This window comes from Ambystoma mexicanum, chromosome 1q (assembly GCF_040938575.1).
Source record: "Ambystoma mexicanum isolate Mex_15411 chromosome 1q, UKY_AmexF1_1, whole genome shotgun sequence".
NCBI classification, from domain to species: Eukaryota; Metazoa; Chordata; class Amphibia; order Caudata; family Ambystomatidae; genus Ambystoma; species Ambystoma mexicanum.
Genome location: NC_090922.1, coordinates 806,223,376 through 806,251,354, shown reverse-complemented (window position 1 = coordinate 806,251,354; position 27,979 = coordinate 806,223,376). Strand labels below are relative to the sequence as shown.

General features: G+C 49.5%; 1 protein-coding gene across 1 annotated transcript; it reads right to left on the bottom strand.

Annotated features, from left to right (window-relative positions):
• Positions 1–345: 345 nt before the first annotated feature.
• LOC138558778 (basic proline-rich protein-like) lies at positions 346–27,979 on the bottom strand. The gene is made up of 2 exons (XM_069642675.1): positions 25,399–27,979; positions 346–371 (listed from the first exon to the last, which is right to left on the bottom strand). The coding sequence occupies exons 1-2, from the start codon at positions 27,977–27,979 to the stop codon at positions 346–348; spliced, it is 2,607 nt and encodes an 868-aa protein (XP_069498776.1).

Sequence of the window (27,979 nt, the reverse complement as noted above, 5' to 3'; positions counted from 1 at the left end):
CTGAGAATGATGATCCTCCTAACCTGACTAAGTTGGTGTTTGGTATCACCAGAAGGAGGGCGGAGCTTGATCTTAGAGTGTGCAGTAGGTGGTAGGGTTTTAGCTTGTCCTGTAGGTATAGGGGGCCGGTTTCATGCATTGCTTGGTGGGAGATGCATTAGGTTTTGAAAGTCACTCTTCATCCAACCGGGAGACAGTGGAGAGTTCTGAGAGCTGAAGAGGTGTGATCTCTTGGGCCAAGTGCTAGAAGCAGTTTGGCTGTGGCGTTTTGTGCTCTTTGTAGTTTAATGAGGTGGTATGCTTGCACCCCGAGGTAGAGGGAGTTGACATAGTCTAGTCTCGACATTACAATAGATTGGACAGTGGCGAGTCTGTTGGGAAAGGAGAGGTATGGAAAAATGCATCTAAGAATTTTGAGGTGGTAATGGCAGGACTTAGAGACGTTGTTGATTTGGCGAGAGAGGGTTAGGTCAGAGTCGGGAGTGCATCCAAGGTTTTTTACTGTGGTCGAGGGGATCGGTGGATTGCCCATGGATGGTGGCCATGGTAGAGGGTGGGGAAGAAGCTTGGTGTTGCCGTACACCATGATTTCGGTTTTAGTGGGGTTTAAGAGGAGGTGGTTTGTGGTCATCCAGCGATCAATGTCAAGGAGACAGGCTGCAAGGTCGGGCTGACAGTTGGGGTTTGAGTTGAGAAGTTTTAGGATTAATTGGGTGTCATCTGCATAGTTATAGCACAGTATATTGTGCGGGCGGATTATTCCAGGGAGGGTGGACATATAGGAGTTGAACAGGAGGGCTGATAGGAATTCTCCTTGTGGAACTCCGATATTGACTGGTCGGGCGGCGGCAGAAGCAAAGGAGGAGAGTAGGGTTATTTGTTTCCGATTGTTGAGGAAGGATGCTATCCACTTAAGCGCGTTTCCACTGATTCCTAGGGAGTGGAGGCGGTTGAGGAGGATTGAGTGGTTGATTGTGTCAAAGGTGGCAGATAGGTCTAGATGAATTAGTGCAGCGCCTCCCACAGAGTCTGCAGTGATCTTGAGGTCGTCCCAGATTGAGGTCAGAGTGGTTTCGGTTCCATGTCGAGGTCTGAAGCCTGATTGTGCAGGGTCTAGGAGATTGTTGGATTCGACAAAGGCATTTAGTTGGGAGTATGCAGTTCGATCGATGAGTTTAGCAAGGAACCTGGTGTTTGAGATGGGGCAGTAGTTTTTGGGGTTGAGAGGGTCGAGGGAAGGTTTTGAAGGCGTCGGGGAAGATTCTGGAGGAGAGGGAGTCATTTATGATGGTCCTTGCCTACTCTCCTGCGCAAGTAGATGAAAATATTTCTTTGAGGATTGAGGCGCGCAGGGGCCTAGGGGAGAGCCAGATAGTTTCCGGGCAGAGAGAAGTTTGAGAAATTGGTTTCTTGATATTGGTGTGAACAAGTTGAAGGTGGGTTGGGCTGTCGTTGCTGTACCAGGTGGGGGGGTGACTGGTAAGGCGGGTGGATTATGTGGCGGGGGCATGAAGGCCAGTTTGTTGTTGAGAGAATTTGTTCTTTCAAGAGCGGTGGTGTAGAAACGGAGAGAGAGTGAGTCGCAGAGTGACTGAGATGGTGTCGATTGGGTGGTGGTACAGGTTGGTTTGGTGAATTCAGAAATGATTTTGTGAAGTTCCTTGCTGTGGTTTTCACAGTTAAGAATTTGAGAGTTGTAGTGGACTTTTTTTGCTTTTCGGATTTCGGCTTTGTAGTATCGACGGTGCCGGGCCAGGGTGGATCTACTCAGGTTGGTTTTATCTTTCCTATGCAGACTGGTGCTCTCACTTAACCTTCATCAGGGCCGTACAAGAACTTAGATATGTCCAATAAATCACTCTGTTTGATAATTAAATCAACATTTGATGAGCCAAATCATTCATTAGAATACGGCCCTGATGAAGGTTTTACTAACCGAAATGCATTGGCAATTGTACAAAAAATTCTAGCCAGTATTTTATGCCTGTACTCACTGAATATGAAGTAAAATATTCAGTAGAAAAGAATAACCAAGAGATGTGAAATAAACATTTCTTTAAAAAAAATGATCCAGAACATTTAATTTGAATATTTAATTTGAACTTTAACGCATGCTCAGAACTAATAGAGCTAAAGTGTACAGCCCTTGCTTTAGGGCTAACTGAGAGCACCAGTCTTAATAGGGTGGACCCACTCTATTTTTCTTTGTTTATAATTACTTGGTCCTTATGCCATAGGACCTTTACATGATTGGTAGCCCCAGGCTAAAACTTCACTAACTAATATAAGTGATCGATTAACGAACAAGACACACCACGTAGTGCCCACGTTCAATCCTTTTTGGTTTTATCTTTCCGCCATTTGCGTTCGAGGGATTTATACAGTTGTTTTGCAGTCTTTAGTTCTGGAGTAAACCATCTGGGATAAGGGCTACAGCGAGCGGAGGAACGGCAAGTGGGGGGGAGCGGGATTTGTGAGATATTGAGCCATGAGTCAAAGGAATCAATGGTTAAGGGTCATTACGTGGGTGGTTGAGGGAAGAGTTTGAAGCAGCGCATCGGCTAGGTCAGGGAGGATTTTAGTTTCTTCCAGCATCTGCGTTGATTCAGGGGTTCTGGTTCAAGTATGGGAAGGGGGGCGGGCAAGCGAATGGTGAAAGGCACAATGAAGTGATCACACCAGATGATAGGTGTAAGGGGGCTAAGATTTATCTGGGCGTGGGAGCTAAAGATGGCATCAAGGGTGTGTCCTTTAGAGTGAGTTGGGCCGTTCATGTGAAGGCGTAGGTTAAGCGCATCTAGGCAGTCGACCAGTGAGTGGGTCATGGGGTTGGTAGGAATGTCAAGCCAGATATTGAAGTCCCCTAGAAGAGTGAGAATGGGATGGTTTATTTGGATGGTGGCTATCGAACCACAGAGGTTGCTTGAGAATTGTCTGTCATAGCCAGGAGGTCTGTAGATGATTAGGAAGCTGTGGGAGAACGTTCGGGGGAGGGACAGTTTGACGAGGAGTGATTCGCAGGAAGGGATGATTGTCAGGCAGTCAATGATTGAGGCAGAGAAGTGTGACTTGAAAACGATTGCTACTCCTCCTTCCCTAGAGGGTCGGTTGAGTGGGATGAGGGAGTAGTCCAGGGGGAAAGCTTCATGGGCGTTAGGGGCATAGTTGTCGGAGAACCAGGCTTCCGTGATAAAGACTAGGTCTGGTTTGTCTGAGGTGAGGAGGTCAAATATGCTGTGTCTGTTTTTTGCTACAGATCGGGCATTAAAGAGGATGCATCTTACTACGGCACAGGGGGATGTTGTTGAGGTTGTAGGTGTGGTGGTTGAGAGGAGTGGGTGAGTTGCTGGGAGGGGTGGCGGAGGTGAGGGGTGGTGGGGACTGAGGGGAGTGAGTGGAATCTGGGAGGTGAAAGTGGCGGGTTGGTCGATGGTGGTTGGGAAGAGTAGGCGGGGGGAGGAGGAAGTGGGTGTCGGGAGGATGGGGTTGGACGGGTGTGTGAGGGTGGTCAGTTGGGAAGACAGGGTTGGGGATTCAAGGGTGAAGGGTAGGGGTTCTAGGTGTGGTTGGTTAAAATTCAAGGGAGAGGTGTTCGAAGCAGGGTGAGGGAGGGGAAGGGGTGGTGATTGAGAGATTGAGGTGGTGGGTCGAGACAGGAGGGGCGAGGCATAATGGGAGATTGAAGGGGACTAGGTCAGTTTCCTTTTTTCAGGGTTTTTAATGCAGTTGGTGTGTGTGAGAGGGTAGGTGGGTCGGAGGACGATGGGATGCGGCTACGGTTCTTGCCAGGGCGAAACATGCAGTTTTTAGGGAGGGGAAGGAGTGAGGTCGGTGGAGGATGTTAGCGGGAGTTGCCGCGAGGAAAGGGCAGGGGTGGTGGTGGGGCGAGGAGGGTCTGGTAGGGTGGGTGGGCCATTTGTTGGTGGGGCAGGGGGTGCGGGCGTGATGGGGGTGGGTGGGTGTAAGGGATGAGAGGAGCAGGGGTCTTAGGATGGTCGGCTAGCCATCGGGCTCCTCTGGCTTGATGCTTGGATAGTGTGTGGGGTGAGAGCGTGGTGGAGGGAGGGGTCATTTCAGATGGGTGGTTTCTTCTGGCTTGAGAGTTGGATAGGGGTTGGGCTGAGAGTGTGGTGGAGGTTGGGATGGTTTGGGATGGGAGGGGGGGAGTTAGGGGTAGGAGAGGGAGGCACGCCAGCGTGAGGCTCTTTCTCTGGACCTAGCTGGGCGGATGGACTCATGGCGTGGCAAGGGTGGGGTTAAGGGTTGGTTGTAATATCAAGATTCAATTGTACCACAGTGACGCTAATTAGGCACACTTTCTATATTCAACTACACTACAGTGACGCTATTAGGTACACTTTCAGGATTTTACTTTAGCACAGTGGTGCTAATTGTGCACACTTTCGAGATTAAACTTTAGCACAGTGCTGATATTAGGCACACTTTCTAGAAATCAGCTATACTACAATGACGCTATTAGGCACACTTTTCAGATTCAACTATACCACAGTGGGGCTATTAGGCACACTTTCTGGATTCAATTTGACCACAGTGACGCTATTGGGCACACTTTCTAGATTCAACTTTGGCACTGTGACGCTATTAGGCCCACTATCTAAGTTCAAACTTTGGCACAGTTACGCTATTAGGCACACTTTCTAGATTCAACTTTGGTACAGTTACGTTATTGGGCACACCTTCTAAATTTAAACTTTGGCACAGTTACGCTATTGGGCACACTTTCTAAGTTCAAACTTTGGCACAATTACGCTATTGGGCACACTTTCTAAGTTCAAACTTTGGCACAGTTACGCTGTTAGGTACACTTGCTAAATTCTGCTATACCACGGTGATGGTATTAGCCAGACTTTTTAAGTTAAACTATACCACATGATGATATAATGCACACTTTCTAAATTCCACTATACTCCAGTGACAATATTAGGCACACTTCTAAATTCAACTATACCATAGCGATGATATTGTGCACACTTTCTAAATTCAACTATACCAAAGTGATGATATTAGGTACACTTCTAAATTCAACTATACCATAGCGATGATATTGTGCACACTTTCTAAATTCAACTATACCACAGTGATGATATTAGGCACACTTCTAAATTCAACTATACCATAGCGATGATATTGTGCACAGTTTCTAAATTCAACTATACCACAGTGATGATATTAGGTACACTTTCTAAGTTTAACTATAGCATAGTTACCCTATTAGGCACACTTTCTAAGTTCTGCTATACCACAATGACATTATGCACACTTTCTAAATTCAACTATACCACAGTGATCATATTAGGCACACTTCTAAATTCAACTATACCAAAGCGATGATATTGTGCACACTTTCTAAATTCAACTATACCACAGTGATGATATTAGGTACACTTTCTAAGTTTAACTATACCATAGTGATGATATTGTGCACACGTTCTGAATTCAACTGTACCACAGTGATGATTTTAGGCACACTTTCTAAATTCAGTTATACCGCAGTGACGCTATTAGGTACACTTTCTAAAACAACCATACCACAGTGACGCTATTAGGCACACTTTCTAAGTTCTGCTATACCACAGTGATGATATTATGCACACTTTCTACATTCAACTATACCACAGTGATGATGTTAGGCAAACTTTCTAAATTCAACTATACCACAGTGATGATATTGTACACACTTTCTAAGTTCAAACTTTGGTACAGTGACACTATTAGGCACACCTTCTAAGTTCAAACTTTGGCACAGTTACGCTATTGGGCACACTTTTCTAGATTCAACTTTGGCACAGTTACGCTATTGGGCACACTTTCCAGATTCAACTTTGGTACAGTTACGCTGTTAGGCACACTTTCTAAGTTCTGCTATACCACAGTAATGATATTATTCACACTTCCTAAATTCAACTATACCACAGTGATGATATTGTGCACACTTTGTAAGTTCAAACTTTGGTACAGTGACGCTATTAGGCACACCTTCTAAGTTCAAACTTTGGTACAGTTACGCTATTGGGGACACTTTTCTAGATTCAACTTTGGCACAGTTACGCTATTGGGCACACCTTCTAAGTTCAAAGTTTGGCACAGTTACGCTATTGGGCACACTATCTAGATTCAACTTTGGCACAGTTACGTTATTGGGCACACTTTCTAGATTCAACTTTGGCACAGTTACGCTATTAGGCACACTTTCTAAGTTCTGCTATACCACAATGATGATATTAGGCACACTTTCTAAATTTGGATGGAAATGTGCTAAAAGCTATCACTGTCATTCTTCCCATCCTCTTCCAGCCCCCCAGAGAAATGTGTAATTGAACTGTGGGGCTCAGTAGCGCTTACTGGCCTCCTGGGAATGTTTCATCCCCATAGGTTCCTCGAAAGGTTGGAGGACTTTCAATTGCTCAGCTTTCTTAACCTTACCTGCCGTAGAGGAGTCCACTTTATTGACAGAACTCATGCAGCTCACTTACTGACAAGGTGGATGCAGAGCTGATGTCAAGTTCCATTGTAGCAATTCAAAAATGCCTGTCAGTGAATCAGTTTATCTGAAATTCTAACTACTGCCCACCAGTGTGACAAAATTATTTCTGCCCCAAGGAGCACAAGGAGGAGGCATGGCTAAACCACCTATTCAGTCCTCACACTTCAAGAGTAATCCCAATCATAAAGGTGAAATAGGCACAATTTAAAGATATTCCTTCTTTGCCTTTTGTGGTAACTTGGGCCGAGGGTGGGCTATACTTTTAAGAGGGGTGTGAATGTGATTCAGTAGCAACCCAAACAGCAATAGTACAACAGCCCAAAATAAAAGGAATATCAAACCAAGGTTCTATACAAATATATATAATTTAATTAAACACACCACATACAATAACACCTAAATAGGAAAACACTACACAAAACTCACCCCTGTAGAAAGAAAACAGAATATAAAAAAATAAGAAGATGCAGAACTCTGGGCAATAAAACAAGGGAGAAAGGAAATCAAAAACCACAATGTTCTTAAAATGGATTTGCTCTGGTATGAAAAAGGGATTGAAAGTGATCTAACCACTCTCAAGGCCCTAAAGATGGACCGGAGAGAAGTTAGCAGTCAATAATTCCGTTCTGCTGTTCTGGGTGGTTCGACAGCGTCGAACCGATCTTCTTGGTGCTGTGCGAGCAGTTGAACCATGCTCGAATGTAGCAGTTGCAATGTTCCAGACAGGGACTAGGTATCAAATCAAGCTCAAACTGAAGTTTGCTGCAGTTCAAAGCAACGTTTTAAGAAGTACGGAATGTGGGGGCCACTAGGATCAGTTTGACAGTTTCTACAGCAAAGATGCTGGTGACCGGATGTGCAGTTCGAGTTCGATGCATCATTCGAGGGTCACGGTTTGATGAAGCCACCAGGATCGGTGCGACTGTCGATGAAGATTGGTTACAAAGAAGCAGGCTGTTCGAAAGACAGCTCTAATGGGGTGGTTGCAGTGATGAGCTTCTTGCTTGTTGCAAAGCAACAATGTGCTTAGCTGGTGTGGTGCAGAGGTCAACTGGTCTGAGAGTGCAGCACAGCGGTTCAAAGATCGGGGTGTGCCCAAAGCAGCACTGGAGGGTCCTGGTGGTTTGAATGGGTTGAACAGTGCTTGAAGTGGTTGTACAGCAAAAAGCACTGGAATCCTGGCAGTTCTGGGTCACAGGGTGCTGAGAGCCCCAATCAAGGAGCTCAGGGACAAGGAAGGTTCTGATTCTCGTTCTCCCAAACACAGGGAAGGCTGGAAAACAACTGCAGGAGTCTTTCACCTCAACTGAGGTCCTGGGTAAGTGTAGCTGGCAGTGAGGCAATTCTTGCTCCAGCAGTAGATCATCCCCAATGTGCCTTTTGGGGTGGTTAGAGAGCAGAGCTTGCCTCTGTCCTGGACTACCTGTCTGCACCTTACACTGGAGGATTGTGAAAAGGACGGCTCCCGAAAAAAGTGTCCAACGAATTCTTCTTCAAGGGATGAAGTCCAGAGATAAAATCAAAGAAGGAGTTGGAGAACCCTCTTTTATAGGCAAAAGCCCACAGGCGATTGGTCGAAAGCTAGCCTGCTTTAAGGGATCCAATCTGTGTCCTTAAAACAAGTGATGTTGGCCTTCTATCATCATACCCAAAGTGCTTTGTGCTTAAGGAAGTGGAGGAGACAGGAAGGAAAGAGAGGTACTGTAAAGTCGGGAGGGGGTGTCTGTGGTCCTATACACTATATGGTTGGGGTAGAGGCACAGAGGCACCCCTGCCAAGGCTCTCAATTGCTAGTAATGGAGGAGCAACCATGGCTGGGGCTCAAGGAAGGTGATGCAGGCTGGTTCTTAAGTGCAGTAAATCCCCAATCCCCCACAAAGGAATATCTGCAGAGAATGTTATGTGCTTCTCAAGTTCTTTTATTAACCAACATAAGATTAGGTTTAGGTGAATATATACAAATAAATAAGACTCACTTTGTACTATACAATTCTACTTCAATAGTTAACACAATATATACAATACTATGTGGTACCACAGTCATTCTCAGTTCAGCAATAATGCACCAACTAGTAAGTTATTAAAAAGCATTCAAATCACTAAACCTTGTTTATCCCTACAATCATACACATAGAAATGCAGGTAATACTTTAGAACACGGGCAGAATTCTTTTGAGAGTAAAAATGCAATTCTGTGAGGAGATCCCCCCTCTTGGCCAGCCTGTAAGAAAAGGTAAATTATGCTTTGCTTTTATGTCATTGCCCAGTCCTTATGTGTTCATTAATTGTCTGCTTTTGTTTCAACAGCTCCCACCGCCTGCCAAAGTACCTGGGAAGCAACAGGAGAGCCGTGCCCAAGATGAATCTTGGACCTTTGGTTTGAACCTGAGGGAGGAAGCCCCTCTTCCTTGTCATAGTACCTTGGTTATCATGGAAGGCGAAGAGGTGAAGCCCCAGCTTTACTCGACAATGCCCCATGAAGATGGATCCCCTCTGGAAGAAAAAGTCACTAGGTCGTTCCTGTCGAGCAGGAGAAGGGGACTAAACTGTGTTGGAAAGGCAGCAGTGAAGGTCTGTCGCAGTGGTCTTCTTGGTCGGGTTGCTGCACTGGCTGTGGATGTCCCACAAAGCTGAAACTCATTGTGGACCTTGACGAGGCTTGGGAGGCGAGGATGAGTCCTTTGGTTTTCGTCAATGACCTTCAGTGGCAACAGGCGCAGTGACATTTTAGGTAAGATTTTCACAGAACTGGTAAATCTTCCTGACCGGGTCAACCACAGAACTTTTTGCTTTACTAATAGGATATTTTTCCTTAATACCTCAGTGAGTGGGAACATTTTTCCACACTCACAGAATCTTTAACTCTTTTTATGGGTGTCATTTTATTGACTCTCCATAGTGTCTTTTTAAAGTTATCCTCTTTAACAACTTATTGGCAAAAAGTGCCTGCTGTTGCTGGGTTGCCCTAGGGGCTCCCCTTTTAACTTTCTTTTGCTAACGTTGAGAGAAATTCAGTTCCCAAGGGTAGAAATGATCTTTGGATCCCTTTTACATTTTATTCTGTGAAGCCAGCACACCCGACCTTATGTGGAGTGCTGGGGAGATACAATGTATCCCCTTTCACATTAAAACTGTAACAATTCTGTTACAGAGACAAGCTTACCTTTAATGGCTGGTGGCAGTGATGCCTTGTATTAATTTGGTGCACCTTTACTGCGGGCTGTGTTCACAGCTGCAGTACAGGCACCTAAGGGTGTTAATTTTACCAAAATGGCCCCTGTCTTCTTTTTTCACCGTTTTAGTGTTTCTTTTTCCTTCCCCTGACATCCAGGTCAGGAAATTCCTTTGTGTGATTTTTATCTTCGGCGGGAGTCCCCTGGACTCCCCACCCAGGCTCCAGTCTGTCTGTCAGGGCAGGAAACGAGGGAGGAGTCCAAAACTTCACAGCCCTTTGTCTTACACCTTGCTTAAATGGGGACAAATCCCAGTGGGGGGCTGGCTGTTCTGATTGGACAACAAGACCGCCCCTTCTTGTAAAATGCGGGGAGAGAGAGAATGCAGAGGTTGTGCTGTAGTTCCTGATAAATGCTGCAAACAAGGAAGCTGAAGAAAAGTCGACCACTGGAACCAAAACCGAAGAAGATGATGAAGGAAAAGTGGCTGAAACGATTTCCAGCGACCGGAGAGCCTGCTGTGTAGAGCCTGCTGTGTAACCGGAGCCTGCTGTAGTCCTTCCTTCCAATTAACCTACGGACTCCGAAAACGATGACCCTGACCGAGAGCCTGGTGAGATCCACTAGACTCAAGAATACCTGCATTTTGAGCCATCCCACGTGTTGCTGCAACCTTGCGTTGCTGCAATACACCAATACCCTGTGACCTCGAGCCACTGCGCGGTGCACAGTCTTCCAAATTCTGAATCTCGCTGAAACTTCATGGGCATCCTGGTGGATCTCCAGAGACATGAATCAAGTCCAAAAAGTCCCCTCAACAAAGTGCTGGGGGACTTTGTAACGACGAGATTTCAACAGCAATTTTCAGTCTTCTTCTGTGCTCCTTGAAAAAGCGCCAAATCCGCAGAACCGCATTCAGCCATGAGGGAATCCTTGCCTAGAGCCTTCTTCATAGACACATGCTGCAAAGTTCCTTCGGAGGTCTTGTTTTCAGTCACCACAACAAGGTATCCACTGACCGGGTATTTGGCTGCAGACCCTGAAGTCCTCCTGCTGCAAAATCTTCTTCAATGCTGAGGTACTGTGTTGGCTTGGGTATGTACTTACCTTAAGCCTGTTAGGATTTCTGTGTAGCTGTGGGTTGTTTTCTGTGAAGGGGAGGCCTCTCATCCAGTGCCCCCAGTTCCACTGCTAGAATCCTGCTAGAGTGTCTTTGTGAAGTCCCTGGACCCTCTTCTAACTCTAAAGTGAAGTACTCACCTTTTTGCCCAATTTTCCCAAAGGAACTCTGACCTTTGCTACTAAAGAACCTATTCTGACACTGCCTGTTGGTCCCTAGTCCTAGTGACCCCCACTTCTGCCACTGAGAACACTCATGCTCCAAGAATAAGAGAAAGACATTGAAGGGATTGGGACTTTTGCCTAGAAAAGAAAATAAGTGTTTAAAAGTTACTTACTTGTAAAGAGTTGGTTGGTAACTGTAATTCTAAGAGTGAACAGTTACAAAAGTTCTTACTTATCTTGAATGTGTGATGCACTATTCTCAAAAGTATGGTTAACATATTTTCTTCCTTAGAAACAGTTTTGCCGTTCTAATAGAAAGTAGATGTGAAGGTATTTTACTCTCCTGTGATTAGGTTGTGCCTCTTCCCAAAAGTAAAGTGTTGGTTTCACCAGATTATTCCTGCAAGGTAATTGTATGAGTGTTCTCCAACTGTTGGTATCATCAGATTAGTCCTTTAAGGAGAATTTTATGAGTGCCCCCCAACTGGGTCTTGCTGCCCCTGACTTGCTGCTAACCTGTCCAGAATAAGTATGCATTAGGTTGTTGCCTACCTAGAATAACTTTGAGTCATTCAGTAAAGTGTAACATTGGGTTTTACTTTCCCTGTGCTATCTAACATAGAGTCTGTGGTTCTAACTGTCCCTGATAAGTCATACTTGAGTTATCCTTATAGCTGGGAAAGATCTAACCTGGACTGCTTGTGAGATATAAAAAGTATATGGGTTTTACTTACCTTAAGTTAGCTGTGTGCCTTCCCAAAAATAAGTTACAAGAGTTACTGCTTATCTCTATCTGTGGTTCACTGATCTCAAAAGCTAAGAGTGGAGTCATGTACTGCCTCAGTTGAATGGTTTTACTAACTTCACAAAAACTGTCCTAACAGTCGGGTTTTGGGAATTTGCGGTTTGCAGCCGTTCTGTTCTTTGGTGCTACAGCCGCAGCATGGATGGCAGGATGGCTCCTTCTGTCCTCATCCTCCTTGAGCTTTCCTCTTCTTTTGACACAGTCAATCACACCATCCTGATCAATCGACTCTGTGAGTACCTGGGCATCACGGATCAGGCCCTGTAGGGGTTGTTCTCCTTCCTCCTGGACCGACCCTCCCAAGTCCAACTTGGGTCCTTTCTCTCCACCACTTCTCTCTCCAAATGTGGTGTTCCCCAGGGCTCTAGCCTCTCACCCTGTCTCTTCAATGTCTACTTGGCCCCTTTGGCCCAACTTATCTCTACATTATCGTCTAAATTTCTGTTTTATGCGGATGATACTCTCTTTCAGGCTTCCCTCATCCTTCTCTCCTCTTTCGCTCATTCCTGACTGTCTATCCCTGATCAGGATAGGTGTGCCTCCAACGATCTCTGCCTTAATGCCAGTAAGACTGAGATCCTTCTCATTTGGGACCCCTGCTGCAGCTTTCCCTCTCTCACTCTGGTCACCCTCCTTCGGCCCTCTTCCTTCACCTTCCTGGGCCACTCTCTCCTTCTCGCCTCACATCGCGTCCTTGCCAAGGAGGCCCACTACCAGCTGCACCTCCTCAGAGGTATTCTTCCTTTTCCCACTTTCCCCCAGAAGCTCTCTGTCTCCAGAGCCCTGGTTCTCTCTAGGCTGGACTACTGCAACAGCCTCCTTCTCAATCTGCCCAACTCTACTCTCTGCCCTCTGCAACTAATCCAGAACAGGACTGCAAGACTTGTCCATGTCCTCAAGCCCAGGGACCATATCTCTCCAGCCCTGAAATCTCTCCACTGGCTCCCAGTTTCTGCAAGGATCAAGTTCAAGACCCTATGCATCATCCACAAGGCTTTCTGGGGCAGGGGCACGCACTACATCCAATTCTCTCTTCCAAAACACCTCCCTTCTCGAGCAGTGCCGGCCTTAAAGGAATGGTTCGCCCAAAACATGTTATTTCAAAAATAGATAGGCAATATAAAAAAACAACGATTGGCATTTTTTTTTCGAAGTCCCTATGTACAATTTTGAGCAATTCAAGCTCAAAAATTGAAAAAGCAAGCACATGGGCGCATCCATTTTGTGAAATGGATGCCCGCCTGTGCTGGCTTTTGCTTTTGCGGCACTAATGAAGGAAAAGCCAGCCAGCTGTAGTAAACAAAAGCTACCACTGGGTGGCTTTTCCTTCATTGGTGCCGGGACTCCGAGGACGCGGACCAGAGACTACAGGCAGAAAAGCTGCAACTGCATCTCGGTAAGTGCTATTTATTTGTTTTTAAAAATAAGCACTAGCTGTGGTTTTTTTTCTAAGTTTTCCAGGCTGGAGGAGCCCGGAAAACTTAGAAATAAAACTGCAGCTTTAAAAACGTTGTATTTATGTTTGCGGTAGCTTTTGAAGCGACCGCAAACATAAATACAATTTCTCCGAGCCTGAGAAACTTAGAAAGTAAAACTGCAGCGTTTTCAAACACAACCGCGTTGTGTTTCTGCCTAAATCTGCTTTCCCATTTGGGGCTTTAGGGCTCCCCACGGGGCTCCCCACAGGGAGCCCTAGAGCCCCAAATGGGAAAGCAGATTTAGGCAGAAACACAACGCGGTTGTGTTTGAAAACGCTGCAGTTTTTCTTTCTAAGTTTCTCAGGCTCCTCCGGCTCGGAGGAGCTTGAGAAACTGAGAAAGAAAAACCGCAGCGTTTTCAAACACAACTGCGTTGTGTTTCTGCCTGCCGTGGGTATCACTTTGGGTCTCTGGTGCTTCCCCATGGGAGCACCGGAGACCCAAAGTGAAAGCCAATGCAGGCAGAAACACAACACGGTTGTGTTTACATGCCACGGTGTTTCTGCCTAAATCTGATTTCCCATTTGGGGCTCTCGGGCTCCCCACGGGTGGCCCGAGAGCCCCAAATGGGAAATGCTAAATGCTGCAGTGTTTCTGCCTAAATCTGCTTTCCCATTTGGGGCTGTAGGGCTCCCCGTGGGGAGCCCTAAAGCCCCAAGTGGGAAAGCAGATTTAGGCAGAAACACAACACGGTAGTGTTTGAAAATGCTGCAGTTTTTCTTTCTAAGTTTCTCAGGCTCGGACGAGCCTGAGAAACTTAGAAAGTTAAACCGCAGCATTTTCAAACACAACCGCATTGTGTTTCTGCCTGCCGTGGCTATCACTTTGGGTCTCCGGTGCTCCGAGACCCAAAGTGATAGCCACGGCAGGCAGAAACACAATGCGGTTGTGTTTGAAAATGCTGCGGTTTAACTTTCTAAGTTTCTCAGGCTCGTCCGAGCCTGAGAAACTTAGAAAGAAAAACTGCAGCATTTTCAAACACTACCGTGTTGTGTTTCTGCCTAAATCTGCTTTCCCACTTGGGGCTTTAGGGCTCCCCACGGGGAGCCCTACAGCCCCAAATGGGAAAGCAGATTTAGGCAGAAACACTGCAGCATTTAGCATTTCCCATTTGGGGCTCTCGGGCCACCCGTGGGGAGCCCGAGAGCCCCAAATGGGAAATCAGATTTAGGCAGAAACACCGTGGCATGTAAACACAACCGTGTTGTGTTTCTGCCTGCATTGGCTTTCACTTTGGGTCTCCGGTGCTCCCATGGGGAAGCACCAGAGACCCAAAGTGATACCCACGGCAGGCAGAAACACAACGCAGTTGTGTTTGAAAACGCTGCGGTTTTTCTTTCTCAGTTTCTCAAGCTCCTCCGAGCCGGAGGAGCCTGAGAAACTTAGAAAGAAAAACTGCAGTGTTTTCAAACACAATAACGCATTTATGTTTGCGGTCGCTTCAAAAGCTAGTGTTTATTTTTATTTAAAAAATAGCACTTACCGAGATGCAGCTGCAGCTTTTCTGCCTGTAGTCTCTGGTCCCCGTCCTCCGCGTACAGCACCAATGAAGGAAAAGCCACCCAGTGGTAGCTTTTATTTACTACAGCTGGCTGGCTTTTCCTTCATTAGTGCCACAAAAGCCAAAGCGAGCACAGCGGCGGTCATCCATTTCACAAAATGGATGCCCCCATGTGCTATCTTTGAGCTTGAATTGCTCAAAATTTTACATAGGGACTTCACCAAAAAAATTGCCAATCGTTTTTTTTTTATATTGCCTATCTATTTTTGAAATAAACATTTTTGGGCGAACCATTCCTTTAAGGGCAGCAGCGCCCTGGGTGAATTTGCACCCCCCCTCGCCCTTTGCGTGCCCCTGGTTAACAGGGGGCGGGGCCAGGAGGGACCACTTTTTCTTTTTTTCTTAAACCTCCTCGCTCTGGCGAGAAGGTAATTAAATGAATAGGGCGCGTTAGCACCCCATTGTCATTGAATGAGCCCGCCGCCGCGGGTACATTCAATGACAATGAGGCGCCTGCCACGCCTTCTGCCATTACGCCAGCTCAGGGGAGCCCTTGAAAGACTCCCCCGAGCTGGCGTGGTGGGGGCTTATGGCCATCCGCTCTTCCATCTCCAACTCTCTGAGGGTCAGATGCTTCTCCAGGCAGAGAGTGGGGGGTAGATCTCTCTCCTCTGCAGGTGTCTCCCTCTGGAATGGCCTCCCTCCTCCTCTCAAAACTTGAGCTGGACCACCTGAAGTTCCTGAAGTAGCTGAAGACCTTCCTTTTCGCCTCTGTTTTCTCTCTCTTTCTTCCCTCTGCTGCGCGGACTGGTTGTCTGGCTATCATCAGAGTCTCACTGGGTACCAGACTCCTCTACGACCAGCCACCTGTGCACTGCCTCCGGCCCCTCCGCGCACTTAGGGGCTGTAACTGTAACCGTGCAGTCCCCTGCCTCCTTGCACTTACCAGAGCTGTGCTGCCCTTGCTGCTCTTACTCAGAGGAATGCTGCCTGATTGCACTACCCTTTCCCTCTCCCTGGCACCTCCCGTTCGCACCTCCCCCCCCCCCAAACCCCCGTTAACCCGCACGTTTCGCGCATGTACTGCATGACACAAGGCCTAGTAAGATCGTTTGTTTGGTCCTCCCTCTGTCTTCCCTCCTTGGTCTTGTTGCGCCTAGAAACACTTGTGTACAGGCGCGTTACATATCATATATCATATCATACCCCCAGGCCATACGTCATCAGTGAAGCTTCGGAGCTTAGCTAGAAAACCTTTGTAATGTTTCATTTATTTTTTCGACTCCTGCCGCTCCAATGGATATCTGCTGTCACCTAGTGGGTAGGAAAAAAAGTGCAGCAATAAAGAGCTTATGGAACTCTCTCTAACAAGGTCGAGTAACATTAAAGCTACACGACCTGCCTGAAAAGGGCTGCGCAAGGCGAGTGGGCGAGCAAATTTAGCGAGCCCTAGGGAGACAGATGGAAGAGAAGGGGACGCAAAGGAAGATATGTGGGTGAAACCCAAGACAGTCGTTTTTCATAGGGTGTGGCAGCACGATGAGGAGACGGCCGGCAGTGTGATAGACGTATCACAGGAAAGCAGTGGGAATAAATGAGTAATGAGTCCAGGAGATTACTGAGGCTGCAACAGGATGCTGTGAAGCCGACTGAGATCTTTGGTTGAATAAATGATTAACACTACATGCTCCGAAAGAACGGGCAATGAACATGAATTGAAGAGACAACAGCAGTGGGGTGCCGTGCAGAAAGGAGGATCGAATACCTATCGAGTGAGGTTAACGGAAAATACTGCCTCCCCAGGCAGGCACACCGCTTTTCTATTACCCCATATCACCAGTGATGTGATTCCAGATGTAGTCAGGCCTGGGTTCAGTGCTTATACAGGTGACTTGTAAGCAGGAAGGCCCATCCACAGGCCACATGGACGTGCAAACCAGAGGCGCACCACTGGGTTAGATGGGTGATCACATACATGCACTGAAAACATGGGTGTCTGTGGGAGAGCACCTGGCCACATGTATGGTTAAAATAGTATCAACTGCTCCTGAATGGTCGGTCATGTGTCTTGGGATGACTTTCCTCTGCAGTGTTCCACATGCCACATATGGATAGGTCCTGTCGGCAGGTGCCGTGCGCTACTGTCTGTGACCAGTGCTACACACAGCCCTGCACGAGGGCAGTATCACACTGCACCCATTGCAATGCATACATTTGACAAATAATCAATGTTTCCAAGATTGTCATGGGCAAGAATGTGGACATGCCATATGCAATCACGCACCGATTCTAGCCCATCACCCGGCCGGTCATTGGGGATGTCATGGGGATCTACCAGTCTAGCCTGCAATGCAGCGCATCATGCCCATGAGCAAGTTCCATGCCAGACAACCACAAATATGGACGTGCAGCCCACCCGGCTCCATGATGTTGAAAGTGTCATGACAGCGTGCCGGTCATTTTCCGACAGGTAGAGGGGAAACATAGGTATCAATACAATGTGTACTACACCTCCATCGTTTGCGCTGCCCCATTTCCATGTAGACACAAGGCGGAGGAGGGGCATGCTGCAGCGTGGGCATCTTCACCGTGTGTCCCTCCCCTTTCGTGCATGCACACACCCCTTCTAGATTGCACAAGATTCCCTGCCAGGCGTAACAAGATGTGAACCTAAATGGAATCTGCCTTGACATAGGCCCGGCTCCTGTATGGGTCGATTCCACGGGGATCCATTAGTAAACTTCACCTGTAGAGTTTGACTTGCATGCACTGTGCACTCTCTAACCAGACGAAGAGTACAACAGAACAGTAGTAGAGGCAGTGTTGGCTGGTTTCACGCTGCAGTTTTCCACTACGCTAAAGGTATACAATAACATGCAGCATATGTGCTGACCTTGCCTCTCCCCTGTATGACATTTGTCTTGGCAGGTAGAAGACCTGTATGCTGGAGGGTTGCACAGAGCAATTGCTAAAGGTTTAGATTAGTTCTAAATCTTCCGGCCATAACCTCTTGTGTTTTGCTTTACACACCCAGAGAAGGATGAGTATGGCCTGATGTGGGTCCTGGCCTGCTGGGCCTAGAGACCCAAGTTACTCCTCCTCCCTGCAAAAGCCCAATGAGGCTGAAACATGTCTGGGGATGCTTGTCGTCTAACGCAGAAGGGATGTGACCTAGCAGTTCCCGGCTGGACTCCCCCTTTTGGGGTGGAACCAAGCCTGATTTTCAAATGGTCTTTTCCCTTTCTGTAATGGCTTGGAAGACTGAAGAGTGAATGATGGTTTTAAGGGTAGCTCAGAGCAATTACCAGAGGTTAAAAGTAATACCAAACCTTCCAGCCATCACCTCTTTTGTTTTGCTTTTGTCACCCAAAGTGGGACGCATATGGCCTGACCTGGGTCCCAAGACTGCTGGGCCTAGATATCCAAGCTACATCTCACTGATGACATCCAATGAGGGGGAAACACGTTTACGAATGCTTGTGGTCTCATGCAGAAGGGATGTGACCTAGCAGTTCAGGCTGGACTGCCCCTTTTCGGGTGGGCCCAAGCCTATTTTGCATATGGTCTTTCCCCTTTTTGTAGTGGCTTGGCAGGCGGAAGAGAGATGGTCTGTAGGGTTGCCCTGAGGTATTGCAAGAGGTTAAGATTCCTTCTAAACCTTACAGCCATCCTCTTGAAGTGGGAGAATGGAAGACCAGGCTCCCGTCCTTCACCTCTCGCGCTTGGCCTAGAGGGTCACGGCCCAGACACCCACCGCGAGAAGAGTTTGTCCATTTACCAGACGACCAGGTACCCTGGTACAGGAACATACGGATGTGTCCATCTGCCTGCCCAGCAGCCCGCACTGGCCATGCCGACACCTGCGGCTCGGATCAGCTAGACTAAAATCCACACGTCGTTAGAGATGCCATGACGACCTAGACAACGGGAAGCACATCTGTACAAATATACACACTGAACATTTCCACACCAATCTACACGAAGAACATACTCAGTGCTCTGACGTAGGCGACAGGCATATTCACGGACGTGCATCTTTATTATTTTTACATAGGCTTTCAGAATGCAGAAACGCAAGACGCATCATGAACTCATCTATAACGCTTGCTCACGCTTCTCTTGAAACCCGTTACCACCATGAGAGGTATAATGGAAACACGATACTGGTCATGGAAATATATGCTATTATAACCTAAAAGCACCTATGCACCAAACGGACTACTTATGCACCAGGCCCGAGTAGGCCTCAACCAAGAGCTCCCGTGGACATTAACAAAGCAAGAGTCAGGTTGCTGATCCTGCAGAAAGAACCCGGTGGAGCAACCAGCCAAGGTCGCAATGTTGCAAACCCACATTCCAAGAACAAATCATCAAAGGCACGATGTTGCAACCTCGCACTCCGCGCCCCAACGATAAAGTCACGCCGGCAAATTAAACCAGACGCGCAGTAGAAAAAACAATATTAATTGTGCAGAATTCTGCCTCTTTCACGGTCCCTCCCCACGTGACCAAGCCGAACCTGACGAGATGCCAAAACCCAGGAGAGAAAAGGCGTCTGGGTCCCTCGCTACGAGACACAGGCCGATACACTTGAAAGGCTCAATGGACATCTGCTACAGTGGGAGCGGTCAGCCTTCCACCTATGAATAAATCCTCACATTGTCTGCACGTACCCATATTGAAACATTGTTGCAATCACAGGTACACCGAGAGCTGGGAACAACGGTGGTCCCAGGCTGGGAAGCTCACGGGTGCACCAATCAGAACATGGGGCTCTTATCTCAGACGTCAGTAATATTAGCCAATCCTCAGGAGTCTTCATGTAACAATTCTTATGTATCTAATTGTAGGGACAACCCAGATATACCACCTGACTACACCTTGTCCACTAATATCATTCTCTATATGTGTACTATACTAACCCTACCACTCGAGCAACCAATTAAGAGTGGCGATAAGTTTTTTGTTAACTTTCTGAAGTGACGCAAGTAGCGCGTCATAATGCAGTAAAAAGGGCCTGCGAGCCCCACGATTGTGTGTGTGTCAGGACGAACGCGTACGCTCCTTGACCCATCCCTGCCGTTTTGTCTAAATAAACAGCAGAGTCACCTTGCTCCTTGTGTGTGTCTCATACTCTATCTCATCTGGGATATACGGGAGGAGTTGGGGCCTCCCTGCCCGGAGGTCTGCGGACGGCCCGGCCGACCCCGGCAGAATTTCCCCCCGACAAGTTGGAGGCACTGCTGAGATCTGTTTAAGATCGACTTTTATTTTTAATTTTTCCAGGCACTCCCGTTGCGAGGAGGCCCGGCGGCGCGGCCCCCTCTGCCGTTGCCCCCTTCTGAGGACTACAGGACCATCGCGGAGCTGCGAGAAGACCGGACAGCGCAATCCGGATATTGGCCCTCGGGAGCCGGTTGAGAAGTATCCCGCCCGCGGTCGGCGAGTGTCCAGACGTGGTCCAGACGAGGGGAGGTGGCGAGCCGCTTGGAGGGGTGCACGCAGTCGAGCGGCCCTGCATCGAGAGAACTTGGTGAGCATGACACGCACAACAAGCAATGCGAAATTGTGAGGGAGGGGGAGGAAGTAAATAAGGGAGGAGGGAGGTATTGTACAGATGTGCGGCGAAGGTTTAACTGAGTGTTGCCAATGGAATGAATGGTAGCGAAACGAGTGCGAGAGCAGTCGGCTACGTTACGCGAAAGAGGGGGGCGGGGCACGAAAACATCACGTGCAGCCGCTCGTAAGACACTGATGGCCTAAATTGCGACTACGTGTGAGGGTGGGTGTGTGTGGTTTCCTACGATTTGACATTTATTGATCAATGAGTAGATGAGGTTCCCTATTGTTCGAGCAAGAAACTCGATAGGTAGATGACGTTTCCCTGTGGGCGGTAGCTAGTTACATAGTTGCCCAAAACGGAAGATAATTGGCTGGTTAAGCCCTCCTGTTGAGGGGCGTATCACACGCGAGGCGACGCAGCGTGCGCAGTCCGGTTATATTATTGATGAGATTACCTTGTTCCAGGAGAGACAGGAAGACAGCTGTAGGGTTAGCGGGGTAGATTGCAAGTGTATTTTGAACTTAAAGAACATAACAAGAATGTACCAGTAGCTCGAAGAAATCGGTGACGTCACCAGTAGGGATTTAATAGGATATCGCGAGCACAAGAAACTTTGGGTTTGAGAGTGGTGGGGAAGAGAAACATGATAAAGGAGCGGATACGGAGATAAACGATAAACGAGTGGATCGAAAGAGGAGAAGGGGAAAGGGGCGTGGCTGCGCACGGAGAACGCCGGCCACGGCAAGTGTAAAAGGGGGAGGAGAACGGAGAAACAGGACGACTGTATAAGATCGTCGTAAGGGGTACGCAGCCGCGGGGGGCTGCGTGCGCTTCGGCCGCAGGGGGCCGTAGGGGAAGGAATATAATATAACATCATACATATATACATATATATTTGTTTTTATTATTATTATTTTTTATTTTTATTTTTTTTATTATTTTTTTTTATTATTATTATTGCATAATTTGTCAAAGGATTGTCGTAAGTCCCCACACTTGCGGGGCAAGGTAAGCAATACAAGGTTGTATATTGTAAACTGCTAGTAAAGGGAAGGGTAACAAGGGGAGTGCCACTATGTCATACGGGAGAGGGTCGGGAGGGTGGGGGAATTTTATTTATTTATTTATTTATTTGAATTTGTAAAGCGCACAAACAGCCCGCAGACATCGAGGCGCTGGAACAGTGGTTAAGCGTGCTTACTTTAGGGTTACATTGAAGCTGCCCTAGAAAAATACTTGAAAACAATTAGGTAGTTACAGGTTACAGTGCGTTGCAGGAAGGTTTTGAGAGTTCAGACAAAGAGGTTAGTTTTGATGGCTTTGCGGAATACAGTGTGGGATTCAATGGCTCTGAGGTGCGGAGGGAGCGCATTCCAGAGGGTGGGGGCAACTGATGGGAAGCTGGAGCCGCCCGCACGCGCTTTGTGAGTCCTAGGGACAGACAGAAGGTTAGAGTATTGTAGTCTAGATGGTTTTTGAGAGATGGGTTTGGTAATCCTGCGGCTTAGGTAAGGGGGAGCAAGGTCATGGAGACATTTGTGAGTTAAGGCCAAGGCTTTGAAGATAATTCTTTGCTTGACAGGAAGCCAGTGGACTTGTCTTCTGAGTTCAGAGATATGGTCTTTGCGTGAGAGGCCTGTGGCAGCTCTGAGCGCGTTATTCTGAACAGTTTGGAGTTTGGCTATATTCTTGGCAGTGGTACCAATGAATAAGGCATTACAGTAGTCGAGTCTCGAACCAATGATGGCTCTAGCGATGGTGAGACAGTTTTGTTGGGTCAGGAATGGTCTGGTGGCATTGATGAGTTTGGAGTAGTAGGCGGATGTGGAGGTTATGGCGTTGACCTGTTTATTCATGGACATGTCAGGTTCAAGGTACACTCCAAGGGTTTTGATGGACTGGGAGACGGTGATGGGGATACTGTCTATGACGAAGGAGGAGTACTGTTTGTTTAGTTTATTTAGGGTGGACGGTGAGCCAACCAGCAGGAGCTCAGTTTTGTCACTGTTAAGGCAGAGCCAGTTTTCTGCCATCCAGGTTTGAATTGTTGAGTAGATTGCGTTTAAGGTATTTTGGTCAGATGTGTAGTCACCTGAGAGGGGGATAAGTACCTGGGTGTCATCCGCATAGTTAGTATACGAGATGCCCATGGAGTCAAGGATTTTGAACAGGGGCCTTGTAAAGAGGTTGTAGAGGGTGGGGGCCGTGCATGAGCCTTGCGGGACGCCACACTTGATGGTGCTGGGGTCGGCAGAAGAGGAGTCTGAGAAGACCTTCATAGATCTGTCCTTCAAGAATGATTCTATCCATTTGCAGGCATTGTCTGAGAAGTTCGCTATTGATGATAGATGCTGGCAGAGAGTTTTGTGGTTGACTAGGTCAAATGCTGCCGATAGGTCGAGGAGCAAGAGGAGAGCAGGCTTTCCTGAGTCCCTAAGGTCATCAATTTGATTCTTCAGGTCAAGGAGAGCTGTTTCAGTTCCATGCCGTGGCCTGAACCCTGATTGCCTAAGGCCAAGGAGATGGTTGTCCTCTAGAAATTTCTGTATTTGCAGGTAGGCTGCTTTATCCAGAATTTTCAGTAGGAAGGGGACAGTGGTGATTGGCCTGTAGTTTGTTGGGATGGCTGGATCAAGTGAGGGTTTTTTGAGGAGCGGGCGAACCCAGGCTTCCTTTAGACTTAGTGGAACTTCACCAGAGTGAAAGGAGGCATTGATGAAAGCGGCTATGATAGGGGCTAATGAGGGGGCACAGTCTTTAATTACTTGCGCTGGGCATACATCCCCCTTGCAATTGGATGGTTTGATGGTATGGAGGAGAGAGATGACCTCTGGGACACTTATGTCTCTGAAATCGAACTGGGGGGAGGGGTTAGGAGGCTTGGTTGGTGGAGTGGAATGACTGCTGGTTATTAGCTTGGATATCTCCTTTTGGTGGTTGAGTATTTTGGTTTGTAGGGTTTCAAGTTTATTAAGCATTGCAGATTGGATGGCATTGCACCAGGATCCATCCTTCACTATTGGAGAGGGTGGAGAAGGGGGTGTCTCCAGTTCTCTGAATATGGAGAAGATTTCGCGGCTTCTTGATTTGGCAGAGGAGATTCTGGCATTGAATGACGTTGCCTTAGCTTCAGTAATGGCAGCTTTGTAGCGTTTAGAGGAGGTTTTGAATGCTAGAAGGGTGGCTTCTGATGGGTTATTGCGCCAGGTGGTCAGTGCCGCTCGTTTTTTCCCTCGCATCTGTAAGAGGTCCTGGGTAAACCAGGCATTGCAGTGTTTATTTTTCTTTTCTTTTTTAAGAGTGAGGGGAGCTACCACATTAACGGCATGGGAGAGGACCCTTTTGAAGTCGTTGGCGAGGGTAACTGGGTCATTCACGAAAGGGGGAAGCAGTGCAGGTACATTGAGGTGCTGAGAGAGGTTGTCGTGGGTGAGGAGTTTGGCGCTGCGCGTGAGGGCGGCAGGGAGAGGTGTAGTGGGAGGTTGAGAGTTTCTAGAGGTGTTGATGTTGAAGGAGATGAGATGGTGATCGGTCCATGGCAGAGGAGTGATTAGGGTGGGGCTGATAGGGCAGTTGTGGTGAGCGACCCAATCAAGGGTACGGCCTTTTGAGTGTGTGGGGCTCGAAATGGTCTGTGTGAACCCAAGGGTGGATAGCGTTTTTTTTAAAGCTTTGGCGTGGGTGTCTTTGGGGTCGTTAAGGCCCAGGTTGAAGTCACCGAGGAGCAGGATTTTAGATGATTTCTTGAGGTTGTTAGTGATTGAGTGGGTGAGGGCTTCTTGGAATTCATAGGAGATGCCTGGAGGGCGGTAGATGAGGTGAAATGCTATAGTGTGGTTATGGGAGAGCTTAAGTTTTAGGAGGAGGTAGTCAGAGTTATCATCAAGGTTTTTGTGGATTATCCCAACAGAGAGGGAATCTTTGGCAATGACGGCGACCCCTCCACCTCGGTGGGAGGAGCGGTCTTGTCTGTAAATGAGGTATCCTTGTGGGATAGCTAGGGCGAGGGCAGGTCCTGAGGCATCGGAAAGCCAGGTTTCACTGAGGAATAGTAGGTCTAGGTTGTTGAGAATGATGAGATCATTGATATCAAGGGAGTGGGCAGTGAGGGATCTGCAGTTAATCAAGGCGCATTTGAGGGGGGTTGCAGCAATGGGTGTGTGTACAGTGCAGGGCATATCAGCAGTAGGTACGGGCACAACAGTAATGCATGGCACATGAGCAGAGGGCGCAGGCACATCAGCAGTGCAGGGCGTATCAGCAGTAGGTACGGGCACAACAGTAATGCATGGCACATGAGCAGAGGGCGCAGGCACATCAGCAGTGCAGGGCATATCAGCAGTAGGTATGGGCACAACAGTAATGCATGGCACATGAGCAGAGGGCGCAGGCACATCAGCAGTGCAGGGCATATCAGCAGTAGGTATGGGCACAACAGTAATGCATGGCACATGAGCAGAGGGCGCAGGCACATCAGCAGTGCAGGGCGTATCAGCAGTAGGTACGGGCACAACAGTAATGCATGGCACATGAGCAGAGGGCGCAGGCACATCAGCAGTGCAGGGCATATCAGCAGTAGGTACGGGCACAACAGTAATGCATGGCACATGAGCAGAGGGCGCAGGCACATCAGCAATGCAGGGCATATCAACAGTGGTAGGTGCAGACTTGGCTGTGGCTACAGACCTGATAGTGGGCTTAGGAGCGCTGGTGTGGTGTTTAGTATAAATGAGTGAACCATGGAGGTTTGCGGCGGTGGTTTGGAGTTCTGTTTTTTTCCTGTACATAAAGGAAGTAGACTTGTCCATGACCGGAAGTGAGGGGTTGTTGCATTGCAGGAGGGCATGGCGGGAGCACAGGTATGCGTTCATGCGATGGCCACGGAGTATGGGCAGGTTGGGGGTGCTAGGGACAAGGCCAGGTGTTGCGGGCAGTAATCTTGCCCTGAGGCGGCGTAGCCTTGAAGTGAGGCTGGGTTGGACTTGGTGCTGAGTGTTCTGTAACGTGCGTGCACAGAGGTTGGAGTTTCTTCCAGAAAGGCTGCGGGTTCCGGTGAGTACGGAATTCAATGTTGGAATAGGGATCTTACCTCCCTGCGGCATCGTCGAGCAGCGAAGAGCTGCAAAGAGAGGAGCGGGCCTTTTCTCACGGCCTTCGCTCTGCGGCTTCGCCTCGCGGCGCGCCTCCCCTCCATTTAAAGCAGGAGGGGAGGGCCTGCAGAGGTGTGGGAGCCTATGAGGGCGCTGTGGGGCTCGTAGTTGATTCGTTGCCATAGTGATGGTGGCGACGGCCATCTTGTCTTCGGGCAGGGCCTCGTGGGCGGGGGGGCCGCGCCGACTGCTGATTCCTGCACGGGGAGGCAGATCAGCTGGATCCTGGTGCGGCGGAGGTCTCCTGATGCCAGCTCGCAGCGGAGCTGCAAAGAGAGGAGCGGGCCTTTTCTCACGGCCTTCGCTCTGCGGCTTCGCCTCGCGGCGCGCCTCCCCTCCATTTAAAGCAGGAGGGGAGGGCCTGCAGAGGTGTGGGAGCCTATGAGGGCGCTGTGGGGCTCGTAGTTGATTCGTTGCCATAGTGATGGTGGCGACGGCCATCTTGTCTTCGGGCAGGGCCTCGTGGGCGGGGGGGCCGCGCCGACTGCTGATTCCTGCACGGGGAGGCAGATCAGCTGGATCCTGGTGCGGCGGAGGTCTCCTGATGCCAGCTCGCAGCGGAGCTGCAAAGAGAGGAGCGGGCCTTTTCTCACGGCCTTCGCTCTGCGGCTTCGCCTCGCGGCGCGCCTCCCCTCCATTTAAAGCAGGAGGGGAGGGCCTGCAGAGGTGTGGGAGCCTATGAGGGCGCTGTGGGGCTCGTAGTTGATTCGTTGCCATAGTGATGGTGGCGACGGCCATCTTGTCTTCGGGCAGGGCCTCGTGGGCGGGGGGGCCGCGCCGACTGCTGATTCCTGCACGGGGAGGCAGATCAGCTGGATCCTGGTGCGGCGGAGGTCTCCTGATGCCAGCTCGCAGCGGAGCTGCAAAGAGAGGAGCGGGCCTTTTCTCACGGCCTTCGCTCTGCGGCTTCGCCTCGCGGCGCGCCTCCCCTCCATTTAAAGCAGGAGGGGAGGGCCTGCAGAGGTGTGGGAGCCTATGAGGGCGCTGTGGGGCTCGTAGTTGATTCGTTGCCATAGTGATGGTGGCGACGGCCATCTTGTCTTCGGGCAGGGCCTCGTGGGCGGGGGGGCCGCGCCGACTGCTGATTCCTGCACGGGGAGGCAGATCAGCTGGATCCTGGTGCGGCGGAGGTCTCCTGATGCCAGCTCGCAGCGGAGCTGCAAAGAGAGGAGCGGGCCTTTTCTCACGGCCTTCGCTCTGCGGCTTCGCCTCGCGGCGCGCCTCCCCTCCATTTAAAGCAGGAGGGGAGGGCCTGCAGAGGTGTGGGAGCCTATGAGGGCGCTGTGGGGCTCGTAGTTGATTCGTTGCCATAGTGATGGTGGCGACGGCCATCTTGTCTTCGGGCAGGGCCTCGTGGGCGGGGGGGCCGCGCCGACTGCTGATTCCTGCACGGGGAGGCAGATCAGCTGGATCCTGGTGCGGCGGAGGTCTCCTGATGCCAGCTCGCAGCGGAGCTGCAAAGAGAGGAGCGGGCCTTTTCTCACGGCCTTCGCTCTGCGGCTTCGCCTCGCGGCGCGCCTCCCCTCCATTTAAAGCAGGAGGGGAGGGCCTGCAGAGGTGTGGGAGCCTATGAGGGCGCTGTGGGGCTCGTAGTTGATTCGTTGCCATAGTGATGGTGGCGACGGCCATCTTGTCTTCGGGCAGGGCCTCGTGGGCGGGGGGGCCGCGCCGACTGCTGATTCCTGCACGGGGAGGCAGATCAGCTGGATCCTGGTGCGGCGGAGGTCTCCTGATGCCAGCTCGCAGCGGAGCTGCAAAGAGAGGAGCGGGCCTTTTCTCACGGCCTTCGCTCTGCGGCTTCGCCTCGCGGCGCGCCTCCCCTCCATTTAAAGCAGGAGGGGAGGGCCTGCAGAGGTGTGGGAGCCTATGAGGGCGCTGTGGGGCTCGTAGTTGATTCGTTGCCATAGTGATGGTGGCGACGGCCATCTTGTCTTCGGGCAGGGCCTCGTGGGCGGGGGGGCCGCGCCGACTGCTGATTCCTGCACGGGGAGGCAGATCAGCTGGATCCTGGTGCGGCGGAGGTCTCCTGATGCCAGCTCGCAGCGGAGCTGCAAAGAGAGGAGCGGGCCTTTTCTCACGGCCTTCGCTCTGCGGCTTCGCCTCGCGGCGCGCCTCCCCTCCATTTAAAGCAGGAGGGGAGGGCCTGCAGAGGTGTGGGAGCCTATGAGGGCGCTGTGGGGCTCGTAGTTGATTCGTTGCCATAGTGATGGTGGCGACGGCCATCTTGTCTTCGGGCAGGGCCTCGTGGGCGGGGGGGCCGCGCCGACTGCTGATTCCTGCACGGGGAGGCAGATCAGCTGGATCCTGGTGCGGCGGAGGTCTCCTGATGCCAGCTCGCAGCGGAGCTGCAAAGAGAGGAGCGGGCCTTTTCTCACGGCCTTCGCTCTGCGGCTTCGCCTCGCGGCGCGCCTCCCCTCCATTTAAAGCAGGAGGGGAGGGCCTGCAGAGGTGTGGGAGCCTATGAGGGCGCTGTGGGGCTCGTAGTTGATTCGTTGCCATAGTGATGGTGGCGACGGCCAT

Coding starts and splice junctions, on each gene's coding strand:
- LOC138558778 (XM_069642675.1), bottom strand. CDS start 27,979: ATGGCCGTCGCCACCATCACTATGGCAACGAATCAACTACGAGCCCCA. Junction 372..25,398: donor CTCGACGATGCCGCAGGGAG/GTAAGATCCCTA, acceptor CTTTCCCAACAG/ACTCGCCACTGTCCAATCTA.